This window comes from Haliaeetus albicilla, chromosome 8 (assembly GCF_947461875.1).
Source record: "Haliaeetus albicilla chromosome 8, bHalAlb1.1, whole genome shotgun sequence".
Classification (NCBI taxonomy): Eukaryota; Metazoa; Chordata; class Aves; order Accipitriformes; family Accipitridae; genus Haliaeetus; species Haliaeetus albicilla.
The window spans coordinates 25039011-25056203 of NC_091490.1; the positions used below are offsets into that span (position 1 = coordinate 25039011).

A 17193-nucleotide genomic window follows, 5' to 3' on the forward strand; every position below is an offset into this window, starting at 1 on the left:
TTTGTTTTTGCTGTGCTAATGCATGCACCGTAAATTTCTCTGTCATACCTTGACTTGCTGTTCCATTTCTGTGATTCCCTGTGCTCTGCAGCACCAGGAGGCAGGGCTAGTCCTGACAGTCATCAAACAAACAAACAAACTTGGTTTCCACTTCTGGGAAAACTGCCAGGTATATACTACTTCAAAAGCTGAAATATATTCTAAGAACTTTGATCAACAGTCTTAAAACATTAGGCTACTTTTCCTTCATTTTCAGTGCGTGGAAACCAAAAAGGTCAAATGTGACTTGAAATACATGTCAATTAAGGTGGATGTGGAATGCCTGGGTACTTGAAAGGCTGGACTTTAAGACTTTCTTCACTGTTAACGATGAAATTTTTATAACTGTGTTTGCATTAAGAATACAGAGGCATTATAGCATGTGTTCTCTTAACAGTATTTCAAAAGTCAGTATGTATAGCTGTATTCTCACATCAGGTTTCCCAGTTTGACAAAAGATTTTTTTCAACTCATGAAGAAGACACCATGCTGTCCATATATGGGTAATAGTTTCTATAGCAGAAAAGCTTTCTTGTTTAATTTTTATTTAATAATTTAATAAATTTCTAAGAATATATTTGGTGGTTGGTGGGAAATAGGGTTAAAGAGTTGTGGCTCTCCCAAATGGCTTTATCCTGGTAGTGTTCTGATTGTCTTGAAGTATCCAACACACGCTCTTGTTTTTCCATTGAATGTTATTGCCCAGTGCATGTCAGGAGGGGCTGTGTTCTGTGATCTGTAAAAGCACTTTCCATATGAAGGCTGGATGTATGTAGGAGACTATTATCTGAATGGAAAGTGAGATCTGGTGAATCTGTAAAGGAAAAATATTCCTAAGCATACAATGAAATATTACTTGGAGTTCAAAAGGCTTGTGGCAGCACTGAGCATTTGGTACAGCCATTTCAGCTTGCATACCTGACATCTAAAGCTCTTCCATTTAGACAGAAGACCATCTTAGTCGTTACTATGCTTCTGTGACCTTCCCTAAGATTCCCAGAAATATTTTTGTTAAAGATGGTCACAATACTTAATTTCACTATAAAATTTGGTTTCATAGATGTCTTTTGGTGAAAAGTGATTGCTTTTTCAGAGGAGGTCTTGTGGGTCTGCTCTGTGATGGTGCTGCTTGCTCTTAATTTCAGTCCTGTTTTCTTTTATTCAAATTAAAATACTGCCATTTTTTCTAATGCCTCATTAATGGAAGCTCAGCATGGACAGAACAGGAGGAATGCTTCTTTCTGTTGTGAGGGAGAGGTCTATTCTCTCTCTTTTAGACCTGTGCATGGATACCACTTTCCACTTTTCCACATTGGGCCAATGTCTCTAAATGCTGTATTTTGTGTTAAGTAACATAACTGAGATCTGGACTTCCTTCTACTTTCCCATTTTCTGCCCATTCCATCTCGCATCTTAACTACTACATGCCTTCCTCTCTGATCTTGCAAGTCGTGTCTGTTCCACCCCCTCCCCATTTTGTTTTCCTGGCTGGGTTGGGTGTATAGCTGCTCTCTTTATGTGTATTTGGTCAGTGGTTCCCCGTGTTTGTCTTTACCTTCAAGGGCTGATGTGACTTAGAATTCTTCAGTTATCCTCTCTTTAAGAGTTACTGGATCTCAGGCCATTATTTGTTCCAAAAGGATTGCCAGTTTTGAGTTCTTACAAAGCTTTCCAACAAGAATGTTTATTTTCTGCTATTAAAATTTTATTTGGCTGAAATATGTACAATATTGATAAATGTTATATTAATGTGTACAAAATGTATGTTAGTGGAACTAAATGTGAGCAGAAGCAAGTGGCAGTAAGATGCTGTGGGAGAAAGGACAAGCAGATGGTGACAGAAACCACTCCTTCTGAATTTGTAGTTGCTGCTGAGTCCAGATGACATGAAGAACTGGTATTCTTGATTTGGTTTCCAGTAGGATATGTAGCAGAGTGAAAACTGTTTAATTGGCAGTTTCTTTCTAGTGATTTAACCAGCAGAATACACAAAATACCATGTTGGGTCTTTTCTTCTCGTTGTACCCTTTGTGCTTCATCCTCCCATGTACGGTTTGCCTTCCTGGAATTAGAGAAGTGGTATTTCTAATAATTAGGCTCTCTCTTTTCCCATGGAACTATGTTTCTGAGATGCTGTTGAAATATTACCTAAATAAAACCAGAATTAAAACCGAAATCTTTATTACTTCACTTTCATAAATGTCTAAACTACACTTTGACTCAAAGAAATGTCAGGAAAAATCAACCACAGATAAACTATGAACATAGCAGTGTAAGTTTGAAGAGCTTCTAAGTAAGTTTCTTAACATGTTAAGTCTGAGGTCCAAACTATACTGAAAGATCAAGCCTGAGGAAGAAGCAGTACGTCTACTGCCACGCTAGGTAATCCTTAAAACAGAACCATCAATAACACCTTGAGGTATGGTCTGGCATTCTGAGCAATGAGTGCTCCAGTGGTCACTTCCAAGGGGGAAGTAAGCAACTGCTAGATACTGGAATAAACGCTCACAAAACATCGTTAAAGGGCAAAAGAGTTCTAAGTACCTGAACTGAATGACTGTAAGACTGTATGAGTTCAGTTTTTAAGCTATTTTTTTAGGTAAACCTTAGCTACTCAAAATTTAAAATACTATGTGAAACTGCTTATTTCAACAAAATTCCAGATTCATTACTTTTTTGGCTTACATTGTTCCACCTTTCTTTCCCTTTCATTCCAAAATTGGAGACTCCTGTGTTAGAGATTCAGACAATGAATCTTTTTATCTAGCACTTACATTCATTATTTATTGTGCATTGTCAGTGCATTGCTACTTCAAGCCTGAATTACAGATAATTAATCTTAGGAAAGCACTTGTAATTTCACACTTTATGAAGCGCTATTGTCTCAGCACAGCAGTGCTGTGATGGCAAAATACTCTAATGCTCGTTGCTATTCAATATCATATCTCTTAATATTTATGTGCATTCAAGTCTTTATTTTGCTTACTTGTCTGTAGGTTTATGTTACAGCAATCATGATTGTGTTTTGCTTTGGAAACACTTTTTGGTATTTTTGTTTTATACAGAATTTCAAACAGAAATAGGTTGAATTGTCATTTAAGTGGTGAGGTTAGAAAGAACTTTATCCTTTTCAATACTGAAAAGGAAAACTTGGAAAAGTGATGGATTTTAGAGCAAGAGGAATCAAGTAGATTCCCAACTTGGCACGTTACTTCAGATGATGGGTTAAATTTGTAGCTGCTAATTCATCAAATAGTCTACGCTTAGCTTCTAAGGCCTGTTGTTTTCCACCTGGTGGTTAATTGTTTCTAACCTTCTTGCTATGCACACAGTTTTCTAGGAGCTCTGGTTGTGTGTGTGAGCATATACGTAAGAACTTTACTCAGGAAGTTGATTTCATGTGTTGCAATCTTTGTTTAGTTTACACGTCTGCATAGGGAACAGTTCCTGCTCTGTATCTTAGAATAGCTTAGAAACTATAAAAATACTGGTACCTCTTGACAGTACTTACAACTGATACCTCTAGAATGCTGAAAGAATAAAACTAATCTATGCTCACATGAAGGTGTGGGAGAAGTGATTCAATGCAAAGTTACTAGAGATCCCTTAGTTGCTTAGCACACAGAGGGGAATATTTTGGAGTATCAACGTATGCTTGTCCTTCAACTCTTCCTACTGCAGTCAATAGCATATAGAGGAGGTAAAGAACTGAGAGCTAAAACCAGTTTTGTTTCATTTAGCATTCTTGCTACGTGGAAAAAAATTTGCGAAGGGCTTTGAAAATGCTCTCTTAAGTCTCTTCAGCTGTATTTATCATAAAATCATAGAATCATTTAGGTTGGAAAAGACCTTCAGGATCGAGTCCAACTGTCAACCATGTTCACTAAACCATGTCCTGAAGTGCCTTGTCTATGCACTTTTTGAATACCTCCAGGGACGGTGAGTCAACCATTTCTCTGGTCTGACAACCCTTTCAGTAAAGAAATTTTTCCTAATGTCCAACCTAAACCTCCCCTGCTGCAACTTGAGGCCATTTTCTCTCATCCTATCTCCAGCCACCTGACAGAAGAGACCAGCACCCACCTCACTACAACCCCCCTTCAGGTAGTTGTAGAGAGCTATAAGGTCTCCCCTCAGCCTCCTCTTCTCTAGACTAAACAGCCCCTGTTCCCTCAGCCGCTCCTCATAAGACTTGTGCTCCAGGCCCCTCACCAACTTGGTTGACCTTCTCTGGACATGCTCCACCAACTCAATGTCTTTCCTGTAGTGAGGGGCCCAAAGCTGAACACAGTACTCAAGGTGCGGCCTCACCAGTGCCACGTACAGGGGAACAATCACCTCCCTCCTCCTGCTGGCCACACTATTTCTGATACAGGCCAGGATGCCGTTGGCCTTCTTGGCCACCTGGGCACACTGCTGGCTCATATCCAGCCTGCTGTCAACCAGCACCCCCAGGTCTTTCTCTGCCAGGCAGCTTTCCAGCCACTCTTCCCCAAGCCTGTTGCGCTGCATGGGGTTGCTGTGACCCAAGTGCAGGACCCGGCACTTGGCCTTGTTGAACTTCATACGACTGGCCTCAGGCCATCGATCCAGCCTGTCCAGATCCCTCTGTAGAGCCTTCCTATCCTCAAGCAGATCAACCTTCCCTCCCAACTTTTTTTTTCCCTAATTGGTTACAGGAATTTCACAGTAATTGCTAACTAAGATATAGTGCTTACCAAAATGAGGGGTTTTTTGGATTACACTCTTCAAGAAAATTGGCACATCATACAAGTGTTTACTATAATTTTTGCTTATTATTAGGTTTTCCACAGCAAATGTAATTCCTTTGTAGAAAAGTTAATCTTACCATAGTCCTTGAAAATAGAAATTGGGGAAAAATGTTTAGGATTTTAAATAAGAGTGTATTACACTGCTCAATTTGTGCTGACTAGAGAAACACACCTCCAGTCTGAGTTACCCTATGATCCTGACCTCATAAGTGGAGTCAAGAATTAGAATTTATTGTTAGTCTAATTAATGCCCTAGCAGGCTAATCAAAATGCAGCAGTTTTTATTGTTAGCCAATTACAGTGATGCTAACACTTACAGTCTAATTGCTGCTACTTTCTAATAATCAATGTATGGAGCATCATCAGTGTCCTGAGCTCTACTGGGAAGAGGATCCTGGTGGTGGCTCTGTGTGGGATTTTGCTGGGTGCTTTCAAGCAGTCAGTTGCTAATACTTTGTGTTGATCCAAAAAGCTTACAGATGTTAATCACTCCAGTTTTGTTAGACCTTTATTATATCTGCTATAATTTCCTTAAGACTGTGCAGTTGCACAAAGCTGAGCTGAATCTAAAAAGAGGTTAGACACAAGTCATTTGACTGTAATGACTTCATTACAGTTAAGTCACTCTACTGCAAGGCATGTGCTGCTACAGCTAAAGCCAAGCTCAAAAAATAAGTGCGGGCCAAGAGAAGTCTAGACAAAAGGTTGCAAGTCCTTAGGTGGTATGTTTCTGGGGCAGCCTGAGGCCTGTGGCCTGCTAATAGCAGTGGCAATACTGTCTTGTGGTGGGTTGACCCTGGCTGGAGCCAGGTGCCCACCAAAGCCGCTCTATCACTCCCTGCCTTAGCTGGACAGGGGAGGGAAAATATAACAAAAGGCTCATGGGTCGAGATAAGGACAGGGAGAGATCATTCACCAATTACTGTCATGGGCAAAATGGACTCAACTTGGGAAAATTAATTTAATTTATTACCAATCAAATCAGAGCAGGATAATGAGAAATAAAACCAAATCTTAAAACACCTTCGCCCCACCCCTCCCTTCTTTCTGGGCTTAAATTTACTCCTGAATTCTCTATGTACTCCCCACCAGTGGCACAGGGGGATGGGGAATGGGGGTTATGGTCAGTTCATCACACATTGTTTCTGCCGCTCCTTCCTCCTCGGGGGGAGGACTCCTCATACTCTTCCTCTGCTCCAGCATGGGGTCCCTCCCATGGGAGACAGTTCTCCATGAACTTCTCCAACATGAATCCTTCCCATGGACTGCAGTTCTTCATGAACTGCTCCAGCGTGGGTCCCCTGCGGGGTCATAAGTCCTGCCAGAAAACCTGTTCCAGCATAGGCTCCTCTCTCCATGGGGCCACAGGCCCTGCCAGGAGCCTGCTCCAGCACGGCCTTCCCACAGGATCACAGCCTCCTTTGGGCACATTCACCTGCTCCAACATGGGGTCCTCCATGGGCTGCAGGTGGATATCTGCTCCACCGTGGGCCTCCCTGGGCTGCAGAGGGACAGCCTGCCTCACCATGGTCTTCACCACGGGCTGCAGGGGAATCTCTGCTCTGGCGCCTGGAGCATCTCCTCCCCTTCCTCCCCTTCCTTCTTCACTGACCTAGGGGTCTGCAGGGTTGTTTCTCTCATGTGTTCTCACTCCTCTCTCCAGCTGCAATTGCTGTGCAGGTTTTTTCCCCCCTTCTTAAATCTGTTCTCCCAGAGGCACTACCATTGTCACTGATGGGCTCGGCCTTGGCCAGTGGCGGGTCTGTCTTGGAGCCAGCTAGCACTGTCTCTGTCAGACATGGGGGAAGCTTCTGGCAGCTTCTCACAGAAGCCACCCCTATAGCCTGCTGGCTACCAAAACCTTGCCATGCAAGCCCAATAACATGTCTTTACAGGGCTACAAATTGTGTGTATGTGAGATAGATCTGTGTGCAACAACTCAAGAGAGGGGGGAGCATAAACTGACCTTTCAGGTTGGCTTGCAGAGTAGTGGTAGCTGAAGGTGGCATTAGTCTGCTTGCAAAGCTATAAGCTGTTACTCTTGCAATGGAACTACTGACATTGCTTCAGGTTGTTATGTTAACGGCCAGTCTGTAGTAAACCACAAGCAAAGGACAGCTTCTCCAGCACGGTCATCTGGTCTGTAGCAGCTCCTGCAAAACAAGCATTCTGAGGTCTGCTAGGTGCCATGTGTAATTTTGATGTGCATTTGAAAGGATGTTCTTAAGCTCTTAAAATCTTTCACTGTGACTTCCATTTTTCAGTTTAAGATGTTCTTCAGTGTTGAGTCATCTTCTGGTGATGAAGCGCACAATGTTTTTTCATTGTGTTTACAGTAACCTCCTTGTGTGAGCTGACATGGCTTATTACACTAGGGGCCTCTGATCTGAACTGCAGCGGTTTGGCAAAATGGAAAGATAATCTATTCAGAAAGAAAATCTCTGTAAGCTGTTTGAATCTGGTATGATAGAGCAGAGGTTTTTCAGAGGCCATGGACTGGGTGATTTTTTTTTTTCTTCTCTGTTTTGGGTTGTGGTTTTTTTTCCAATCTTACTGTTGGAGGGCATTAGTGTCTGTGAAACTGAAATTCTGGATTTCTGGGAAAAGCTGTTTATAGTCTTTTGAGGTTAGATCTGGGCCAAAGTCTAATGGAGAACCTCAAAAATGATATACAGTAAATCTGCAGGTTGCCTGTGTTTATAAGGATCAAATAAGACTCAGTTTTTCTGTCTTGCTTTATTTTATTCAGGTAATGTTTGAATTATTCAGTTTAGCTGAAGCTGTGACAAATTTGCCACTCTGTTGTATGAAGTATAGCAAAAGTATAGGGAGTCATGTTTATAAAACTTAAGTCTGTCCTTTCCTGAGAGCAGCTACTTGGTCTAGTCTACTCCAGGCTGTTTAATAACAAATTAGAAGTACTGGGAATACTAGCCAGAATACACAAACAAAATTCTGTCTTTCTTTCCTATGCCTTGATCCTAGATCTTTCACAGTCCTGAGTCTAGGGCTTTATTTTTGTTGTTTTGTTATTCCTCTGTGAAAGGTACTGATTTATGTTCCTATCAGAGGCATAGCTTATAAAAAAATTTGCTCACAAAATTTGCTTGTTTAGGTGTGTAGGGAAATACTTCTGGTATAGGTAAGCTAAGATGCCTCTTGGCATATTGGAACAGTCATTAACAGGTGCAAACTGCCCTGGTTTTTCACACAATGAAACTCTTTTGGTTTTGAATCTTGAAATTGTGCTTTGGGTAATTTCTTCAAATGTTATGAGTAGATAACTTATGTATAATTTTCAGTGTAAAATTTTGTCTGCAGCTTTGATTAGGTTCTACAGTGTGTTTGGAGTTCTCTGTCTATGTCTAATCTGTATCATTTATAAGGAATGTTCTTACCTCACTATTATCTATAACTTAGCAAAAGTGTGAAGCTTCAAGATGTGCCCCTATAGCTCTCCCCTTTTTTCCCTGCTCACTGGTACACACTTTCATTGATTGTTTTTGGGAGAGGGGCTATAAAATTTTCAATTTGCTGTTCTCTTAGTTTACAGGGAAAGACAATTATGATCTCGTGCCTTTCCAGTACTTCCTCAGTTAATGTGCTACTTCTTATATTTAGAATTTTCCTAAGTGTTTCCTAGAAAAATCATTACAGTCCTTCATGACTGTACCAACCACTAGGACTTTAGTCTATTGTCAAAACGATTAAAGAGCAATGGTTTTTCATTCATAGTTGAGATCTACAACAGATGCAGGCTATTTAATCTCCTTTACCAAGTTCCCAACCTTAATTCATAAACCATCTTCTCTGTCTTTCACATCAGTGTTATTTACTTTTAATACTTGTACCTGTAATTTCATATGTACTACTAATTCTTTTCTTCTACTACATCTGAAATTGTTTTATTTCTTAGTGTTAGCATTCCTTTCTTGTGATTTACCCTGCTGTGTTTCTATTAAGTGTCCCCCAGCCTCTTCCTTGAATAATTGCTTCTAGCTCAGTCTGTTTATTTACCATCATCCTCAGTTAATATACAAGTTGTTGTGACATGGTTTATTCCCTTTCATTCTTGGTAAGTAGTTTTGTTTTCTTCTTTCTTTCCTCCTCCCCCTTTTCTTCTTCGTGTATACAAGTCTGACATTTCAGTTCTTGACTTAAGAGTTGTCTTTTTATCAAAAAGTGAATCTTGTATCCACTCAAGGCTGGTTTTTTTTCTCATGCCAGCTCTGAAGACAGAGGATTGGATGTCTGAAGGGAAGTAGTGGCTAGTCAAGAGCACATGTGTGCTCTGTGAGGACTGTGCTCCATGCATGAAGTCTCTAGATTTCTCCTTTCAGTTGATTAAAGGAATAACAAACTTGTTGTGCGTAGTGGCATAGAAAATACAGATGAGGTTTAGCACATTATATGTGGACTTCCTGATTTGTTTAAACTTCGTTGGGGAGAATGAAAGAAGGTGTGATTTACATGGACAGTTACATAGTCAGTTTAAGAGATGACCTCTTTGGAGGCATTCAGTACTCAAAGTGCTGTTAATCCTTATTTCTGTTTCTGGGGTTGATGGCAAGATATGAAATGGAAGTTGTCAGCTGTTGAGCTTTTGATCATTTTGAGCTGATGGAACCAGGTACCAGTGATCTTCACAGCACATAATACATCTTTTCTTGGAGACTATCTAGAAAGTAATGATGTGCATTGGAAAGATGTAACTGGAAGAGCTAATCTCATAAATCATAGAATTGTTTAGGTTGGAAAAGACCTTTAAGATTGTCAAGTCCAACTGTCATCCCAACACCACCATGCCCACTAAACCACTAAACCATGTCCTGAAGTGCCTTGTCTGCATGTTTTTTGAATACCTCCAGGGATGGTGACTCAACCACTTCCCTGGAAAGCCTGTTCCAATGCTTGACAACCCTTTCGTTGAGGAAATTTTTCCTAATATCCAATCTAAACCTCCCCTGCTGCAACTTGAGGCCATTTCCTCTCATCCTATCTCCAGCTACCTGACAGACCAACACTCACCTCACTACAACCTCCTCTCAGGTAGTTGTAGAGAGCGATAAGGTCTCCCCTCAGCCTCCTTTCCTCCAGGTTAAACAACCCCAGTTCCCTCAGCCGCTTCTCATAGGACTTGTTCTCTAGACCCTTCACTAACTTGGTTGCCCTTCTCTGGACATGTTCTACCACCTCAATGTCTTTCCTGTAGTGAGGGGCCCAAAACTGAACACAGTACTCGAGGTGCGGCCTCACCAGTGCTGAGTACAGGGGGACGATCACTTCCCTGCTCTTGCTGGCCACACAGTTTCTGATACAGGCCAGGATGCCTCTATTATTCTTCTGGATAACTCAAAATGTAATAGGCAGACCATGCAGAAGTTGATGAGTGTTTTTTGGGGGTGGGTTTGTTTGTTTTTATTCAGAAAGTAATAGCGATTGAGAGAGGAAGGGTTCCCTGAGGAAGTTAAATTTTGGTCATTTCTAAGGGGAATAGTCAGTGGCAGTGTATGGAGATGCACATCTGAGAAGGTGAAGCGAGAAGGAAACCCAAAGATGGTTAAAAAAAGGAAGTGAAAATAGAAAGACATTAGATTAAATATAGATGTGTGGAACGTGGACAAGGACTCTAATGGCAGGAAAAGATTACTCCACACAAAAATTTAAATTAGTGGAGAGTAACGTGGTTAACTGGAGGAGGCAAAAAAGAGATACATTGCAAAGTAATTTGGAGGGGATGGGAGGTGGGAAAAAATGAGGAGCAGATAAGTCTATCTGCAAAAGGCTGTAAAAGTCAAGGTGACAGATGAGGGCTTAGAAAAAAAGTGCTCTAGTAAACAAATTACAGAATCCAAATCGCTTCTTTGCTTGTTGAAGGGAAGGAAGTGGGAGAGAAAGAATTGGAGGTGATAGTGAAGTTTTGATCCTGAGAGAGAATAGAAGTGTATGCATTATTTAGAATAGAAAAGGACTGTAGCAAGAGACTACGAAAAAAAGGTATGCTCAAGTACTAGAAAGAATCGGTTTGTGATAATGGTGTGGCAGGAATGGGAGAGGAAGCTGACATTTGGATTAGAACCAGCTTGAAGGAAATGTGCTGAATTACTGCTGTGTGTTTGAACAGATATGCGGAGGTGGCAATTAAGTCACTGGAAAACTTGTACTTACAAAGGTCTTGTTTCCTACGAGGGGGCTAAAAGGATCGATATAGCAGTAAATCAGTACATCAGAGCATTAGGAATATTTCTTACTGCAATATTATGTCTTGCCATGAAATGCATAACTCAAGTTGTTTTATGGATGCTATGAAATAATGATAATGATCACTCAATTTTCTATATTTTTATCACTTAATAAAAATGTCTTATCTCTTGTGCATAGATATTTGATTTAATGGATGCCAAAGCCCGTGCTGACTGCATCAAAGAAATAGATCTTCTTAAGGTAAAAGATTTGTTTAAAAAAATGTGCAGCCATCATCAAAGTATATTAAGTTTTTCATAGATATACTTGAGGTGTCCACTGTTGCCTGTGTAGAGTTTTTATAAGCCTCACTTAAGGAATTTTGTAATCTTTATTGCTTTAAAAGTTAACATTGAGAAGTAAATCCTATAGAAGAATGGGTAACTTTTCAAGTAGAAGTTTCTGCTAAACCCACAGTATTTAAAGGACTGTGTTCAGTGTACAGTAAAATACTGATTTTTAAAAATTGACTTTCCTGTTTCAGGTAACAGTTTAGCATGCTATTGCATAGATACATTGAAGCAAAATTCTTCTAAAATTGCGACTTCAGTCATCATGTTGATCCTAAAATGCCATCATGTTCTTGCAGAATGGTTATCTGTAGATGCTTCTCATAAGCGTATGCTTTTTGTATCATACTGAAATAGGTGAGAGGTTGTTTGCCTAAATAAGAAAGTTTCATTTGTCAGTCTTAAAAGATAAGACGTGCTCTATGCTAAAATGTGCATTATTATTCTTTTTTCTTAGCAACTGAATCATCCAAATGTAATTAAATATTATGCCTCATTCATTGAAGACAATGAACTGAACATAGTGTTGGAATTAGCTGATGCTGGAGATCTCTCTAGAATGATAAAGGTAGGAATTAACTTTTTAAAAAAAATTAAAAGCTTGTAACATTCAACTTCTTTGGCTTTTCATTCTGCGTGCTCATCACTGGGTGAAGACTGTGGAGAAAAGTGGAGTGTTTAGACTGACTTTTTTTTATGTATGGCCAATATTGATGCTTATGTAAGTATTTTTAATACTGTTGCCCAGAATGTAAGTGCAGATGGGGACATAACTAGACTGAAATTACTTTAGCGCTGGGGAGAATAAAAAAAACTGTAAAGAAAGCACTGTCACCACCCTTTAGAACAATATATTTTGATGGCATTCCTGATTTTTGGCACAATTGTGTTTTGTGTTCCAAATCAGAGAAGGGCTGGCATAATAACGCAGAGTTTCATTTAGACCTTGAACTTCAACTGCTAACCACTTTAGCAAACAAAATGAAGGTTAAAATGGAAATAACTGCATAATTTTATAAGTCTAGTTAAATACTTCTTTATGCTGAGACTAACAAATATTCTGAAAATATATTTCATATTTGGTTGAAATCACATGCAGTGAACTTACTGTTATGTGGTTGTGCATATGGGTTAATTGCTCTCTTGTGTAGTTTTTAAATGCCTGTTCTTTAGCTAATCAGAAAAATTTATCCAAGACCTATTGTATAAACTTTGTATTCTGAAAATTACATTAACTTTTAACTAGCTTTTTAATCTTTATTTGTCATCTGACAACTACTTCCCCTCTTTCCCTACCCCTTCTCCACTGGGTCTTGGTTTTAGTATGTCCCTTTGGTGTACTTTCTTGTGTGCACATCAACATTATTGTTGTCAACACAGCATAACTCTGGGAACAAATAATGCCAGTCAATTAGCATTCACTCAGCAACAGCTGAGCACAGAACAGAGTTCTGCTGTTTTGCTTAGGACCTACATGAATAGAGAATGTTAATTTCTTCATTAATGACTTTCATACTGATTTTTTTTTTAATCTTTTGAAGAATACTCCCTTCTAGATTGATAATTGTAAGGTAGGACAGTCAAAATTTGGTTCTAAACAGGTTGACAGCATTCTGTTAATATTTATATCCAAACCTGATATTTTTCTTCATCTCATGAATTATTAATTCTGTGGGCTTACATTTCATAAAACATAAAGGAGGGTTTGTCTTTCCTTTTGAATGTTCAGTTTTGACACAACAGTTATTAATATGAGTACTCTGTGACAGATTGCCTTATGGCATGTCTGGTCTTATGACCCATTGAAGCTTTTTCTCCCCCCACCCCCCGCCCCTTTTTAAAAAAAAATAATTAAACTCTATGTGTGAATAATGGCTTCTTCAGTGCAATTGGCTTCATTACACCTTGTCCAAGTCGGTGGGTATTTCTTACAGGCTCGATCTTGGAGGCACTTTGTGATTGTCCTCTTAACACAGGGATCATGTTTAATGTAGTGAACTTAGATTGCTGTTTGATGTTAATGACATCCTATCAGGCTATTATTAAATATGTATGAGGTGTCACAGTGCACTCTATCTTCATGTTGCTGGTGGAGGAAATGATTTGGCAGACTACTTGGGCAGTATGAGTTTAAATGTGGGGCATATCAGTTATATAGCATCTTCTTAAAGAAGTATTTTAAAAATTGCCTGAAAAATAAATAATATGTAATGGTATGGAAACTTCCTAGCAGATTGGCTGCCTGTCATGCAACTAAGGTATATAACTATGTTGTGTTATTAAAACAAATAAACCATGCTTTGGTTTCCAGTGTTCTTGCTAGGATGCTGTTCTAAGTTTGTTGGAAGATGTCGAGGCACCCCCAGAAGAGTATTTCGGTACCAGGCTTGTTGTGTGATTTGTAGAAAAGATCAATCATGTTTTTGAAATTGTAAATGACCACAGCTTGAATGACACTGAAACCAATGTTAATGTGAGGGAAAACTACTTAGCTAGTTTACTTCGGTATTTGTTATGACATTATTGGCACATCAGAGAATACCTACAAAGCTGCTGTGTCTCACAGTGCACCTTAATGAATTCTTCAGTTCTTCCCTTAATGAACCACATCCTTGCTGCCCAGCTTTTTTACCATCCCTTGTTACCTGTGAATAATATTCTCTTTGTCCCCATTGAGTAGACAGCTGAGGAACATCACTTAGTGCATTTGTATGGATTCTAATAGTATTCATAGAATCTGCTGTATGTCCAAAAAAAACCAACCCAGCTGTGCATTGGCATTTACAAATCTCATAATCAAATCAGACGTATCTCCTGTGTTCTCTCTGTCTGTGTGTTTAAGGTATGTACATACACAGATTTAATCCACTTGGCCTTAATTATTTTTTTTAATTACCTCTGTCACAGGGAGATGTTTCAGTACCGCCTCCATTGTCAAAAGTAGGAGGATCCAAAATTGAGGATTTCTTACCTTACAGCTTTTAATGGCCTGGTAGAGTTCTTGGACATGGCATGTTGTAATATTGAGAGGCAAACATTATCAGTGAGGGGGAAATACTTGCATTTGACTTACAATTGGTTTTGCACTAGAATATATATATCAGTGCTGTGTAACCCCTGTGTAGGGATGGTGAAAGAAGGAAAAATTCTTGATTTTCTATATCTGTGAATTAGGCTGCTGGCTACTATTACATCAAAGATTTTACAAGTAAATAATTACTAACTATTGTGCTAGTTCCCAGTTGCTCATGGCCTGTTGTTTGTTGGTGTGGGTAGTTCATGAGAACTCCTGTTGTTACCTTGTGATACCACCTCCTTTTGCAATACAAAAATATGTTGTAAAGCAGGTTTGAGGCTTGATCCCTTTTCCGATTAGTCATGGTTCTCCTCCACCACAGACAGCGACAGGGTGAAAATTGTTCTGTGGACTTTTTTGGTTTGGGATTATTATTTTTTTTTTAAAGCAACAATTGATATATTGGATAAAGAAAATGCCATGAATAAAGAAGAATCTACTAATTGCATTAATCAAGAAAATACATTATAACGATTCACTAAAAAGAACTAGTTAGTAAAGTTTGTGCTGAAGATGCTGAAATGAGAATTTGAACTATCTTGCAGAATAATTAGCATATTATTTAAGATTAAATATAAAGTTATTAGGCTTGTAAGAAGGGATGTTATCAAGACACTAAAATGGTGTGGGGTTTTGTTTTGTTTTTTAAATCAGCAATAAACTTCTATGTCTATTTCATTTCTGCAGATATTTTTAGTTTTTCTGCAAATAATCTTAGCACACCAAAAAATATGCAGACTTTAAACTGAATATGTCATACAGATCTTAAGGAAGTTAATCATGTTTTGGGAACAAGCATGAAAGCTTTCATCTAAAAAGTTGAAAATATGTTTGCAGGTTTCTCAAGATAGATGGAAAATAATTTGAATTCTACAAAATGTCACCTAGGCACTTCACCCACTCTTCAGAAAACACTTTGCCTGTGTATTTTTTTCAACTTTAAATAAAAAAAAATAAACATACTATAATTAGCTAGGTAAAATAAGACATATTTAAAACTTCAGTATGAAGTTCATATTGATATCTCAGATTTCTGTAGTTGGGAACAGTGAATTCTTTGTCCTTAAACATACTTGGTTTTAATAGGACAATCAAAATACAGGGATAGTCACTTATTTCCAAGCAACTGATGCATATCTAAATTGCTCATTGCAGTAGCTGGAGATGTGTTTAGACTTGTTTGAAATCTCATTGATTATCATTCTGTTGTTTCACCAGTGGTGCATATTTGGGGCTTCACTGGGTGAAATTGAGTCAGGCAGTTTCTGCTCTCCACGTGGTCTGAGATGCAGACCCTCCCTCTTCTCCTCATGCCAAAATATATTAGCAATGAGGTTTTATGGAACTTATTTGCAGTACTCTGGGGTTGACTAACTTGCTTGTGCTGCATTATGGGACAGCTTGCCCTTTTTTAAGGGCTTAAAGAGTAGAAGCAATTTTAGCTTCAGTCATTGGCAGCTTTGCCAGCCCAGAGTGCTGCTCCTGCTTGTGTGAAGCAGCTACAACTCCATTGCAGAATCCATGTGACTGCAGCCTGAGTGTGTTACAGTGTGAGGTGGCTACAAGGTGAAGTGACAGCCTTCGGGGATCTCTAGACATGTTGTAATGGCAGTGAAATTGGAAGGAACATAGGGGCATGGGCTGGTTATTACAGTCTGCCTTGCCCTAAGTGTTCAGTGGTGTCTGTGAGGCTGGACAGCACTGAATGGAGGGTTATTCACATCATTCTGAACTTGGGTCATGATCAGGTGCAGGTCAGAAACTTCTGCACGAGTTGCTTTTGTGGACTTAGCAGTGCATCTTGCCCCACTGTTCTTGCAGCACAGTAGAGAGTTGAGGGTGCATGTACTGCTACAGGAGCCAACTACTTTTTCTGTCTGCAGACTAGCTGCCCTGGATTGCTGGATGCTAGTAGCCCAAGATCAACTATTCTCACTGCAGTGAAGTTGGTTATGTTGCTGAGAACGGAAACTTGTCACTCGTTTTTTCAGACTATTTTCTGATGGATTGCTGTCCTGGGAATGTGCTAGAAATAGAGATAGTTTTTCAGACAGTGGTGTTATCTGATGAACGTTGATAGCACACGTTAGGTTTAGTTTGACTTTGTTTAATTGCAAGAGTGGTAATTTTCTTTTGCTGTGATAATTGGAAGATTTTTTGGAGTATGAAGTTAGGGAAACACCTGTGTAAGGAAGAGGTGCAGTGTCAGAATTTAGCAGGTCAAGCGTTTACTGTTTCCCAGGGCATGACCTAGTGTTTTGGGAAACCCTCAGCTGTTAACTGACTATTTTGTTTAGTTATCTCTTTATCGTACAAAACATTGATTTACACCTTTAGCAGTTGTAGGAGATAGTTGGCATTCATGTTTGGAAGCCTGGTGGGATGGTGATGATGATGTCTCCAATGTAGTTTGAATGACAGTCATGCAGAAGCTGTATTCTGCTGTGCACACGTGTGTAGCAGGACAGTAACTCTGTTTGCTGCTAGGGATGCCAAAGATTTAGCTGTGTGAGAATGTGTTTTCAGTTTGTCAAAACATAACAATTTCATACTAAAATGTTGCATGCCAGCTGCCCGCTTGAGGGTGTATGTTTCCAAAAATGTTGTATGATTTAGTAGATGGCTAAGGAAAGATACAATATTCTGCTGAGAAGTGTGTTTCTTTGTTTTTTAATCTATTTATTTATTTTAAAATCTAGCAACCATTGTATCTGAAATATTGTAAGCCCCTTGTGCCTTGAAACAGAGACTTAAAACTTGGACAGGGGATTTT

General features: G+C 39.3%; 1 protein-coding gene across 7 annotated transcripts in view; it reads left to right on the plus strand.

The window, feature by feature from the left end:
• The window catches only part of NEK7 (NIMA related kinase 7), a 90927-nt gene that overhangs the window by 23529 nt on the left and 50205 nt on the right, over window positions 1-17193 (plus strand). For all 7 annotated transcript variants that reach the window (XR_011325805.1, XR_011325804.1, XM_069789379.1 and 4 more), the window contains 2 exons: window positions 11193-11255; window positions 11802-11912. Coding sequence is in view for 5 of the 7 variants with exons in the window: in XM_069789379.1 (XP_069645480.1) it covers window positions 11193-11255; window positions 11802-11912 (174 nt within the window). In the remaining 2 variants the exon portion in view is untranslated. The remainder of the gene's footprint in view (window positions 1-11192; window positions 11256-11801; window positions 11913-17193) is intronic.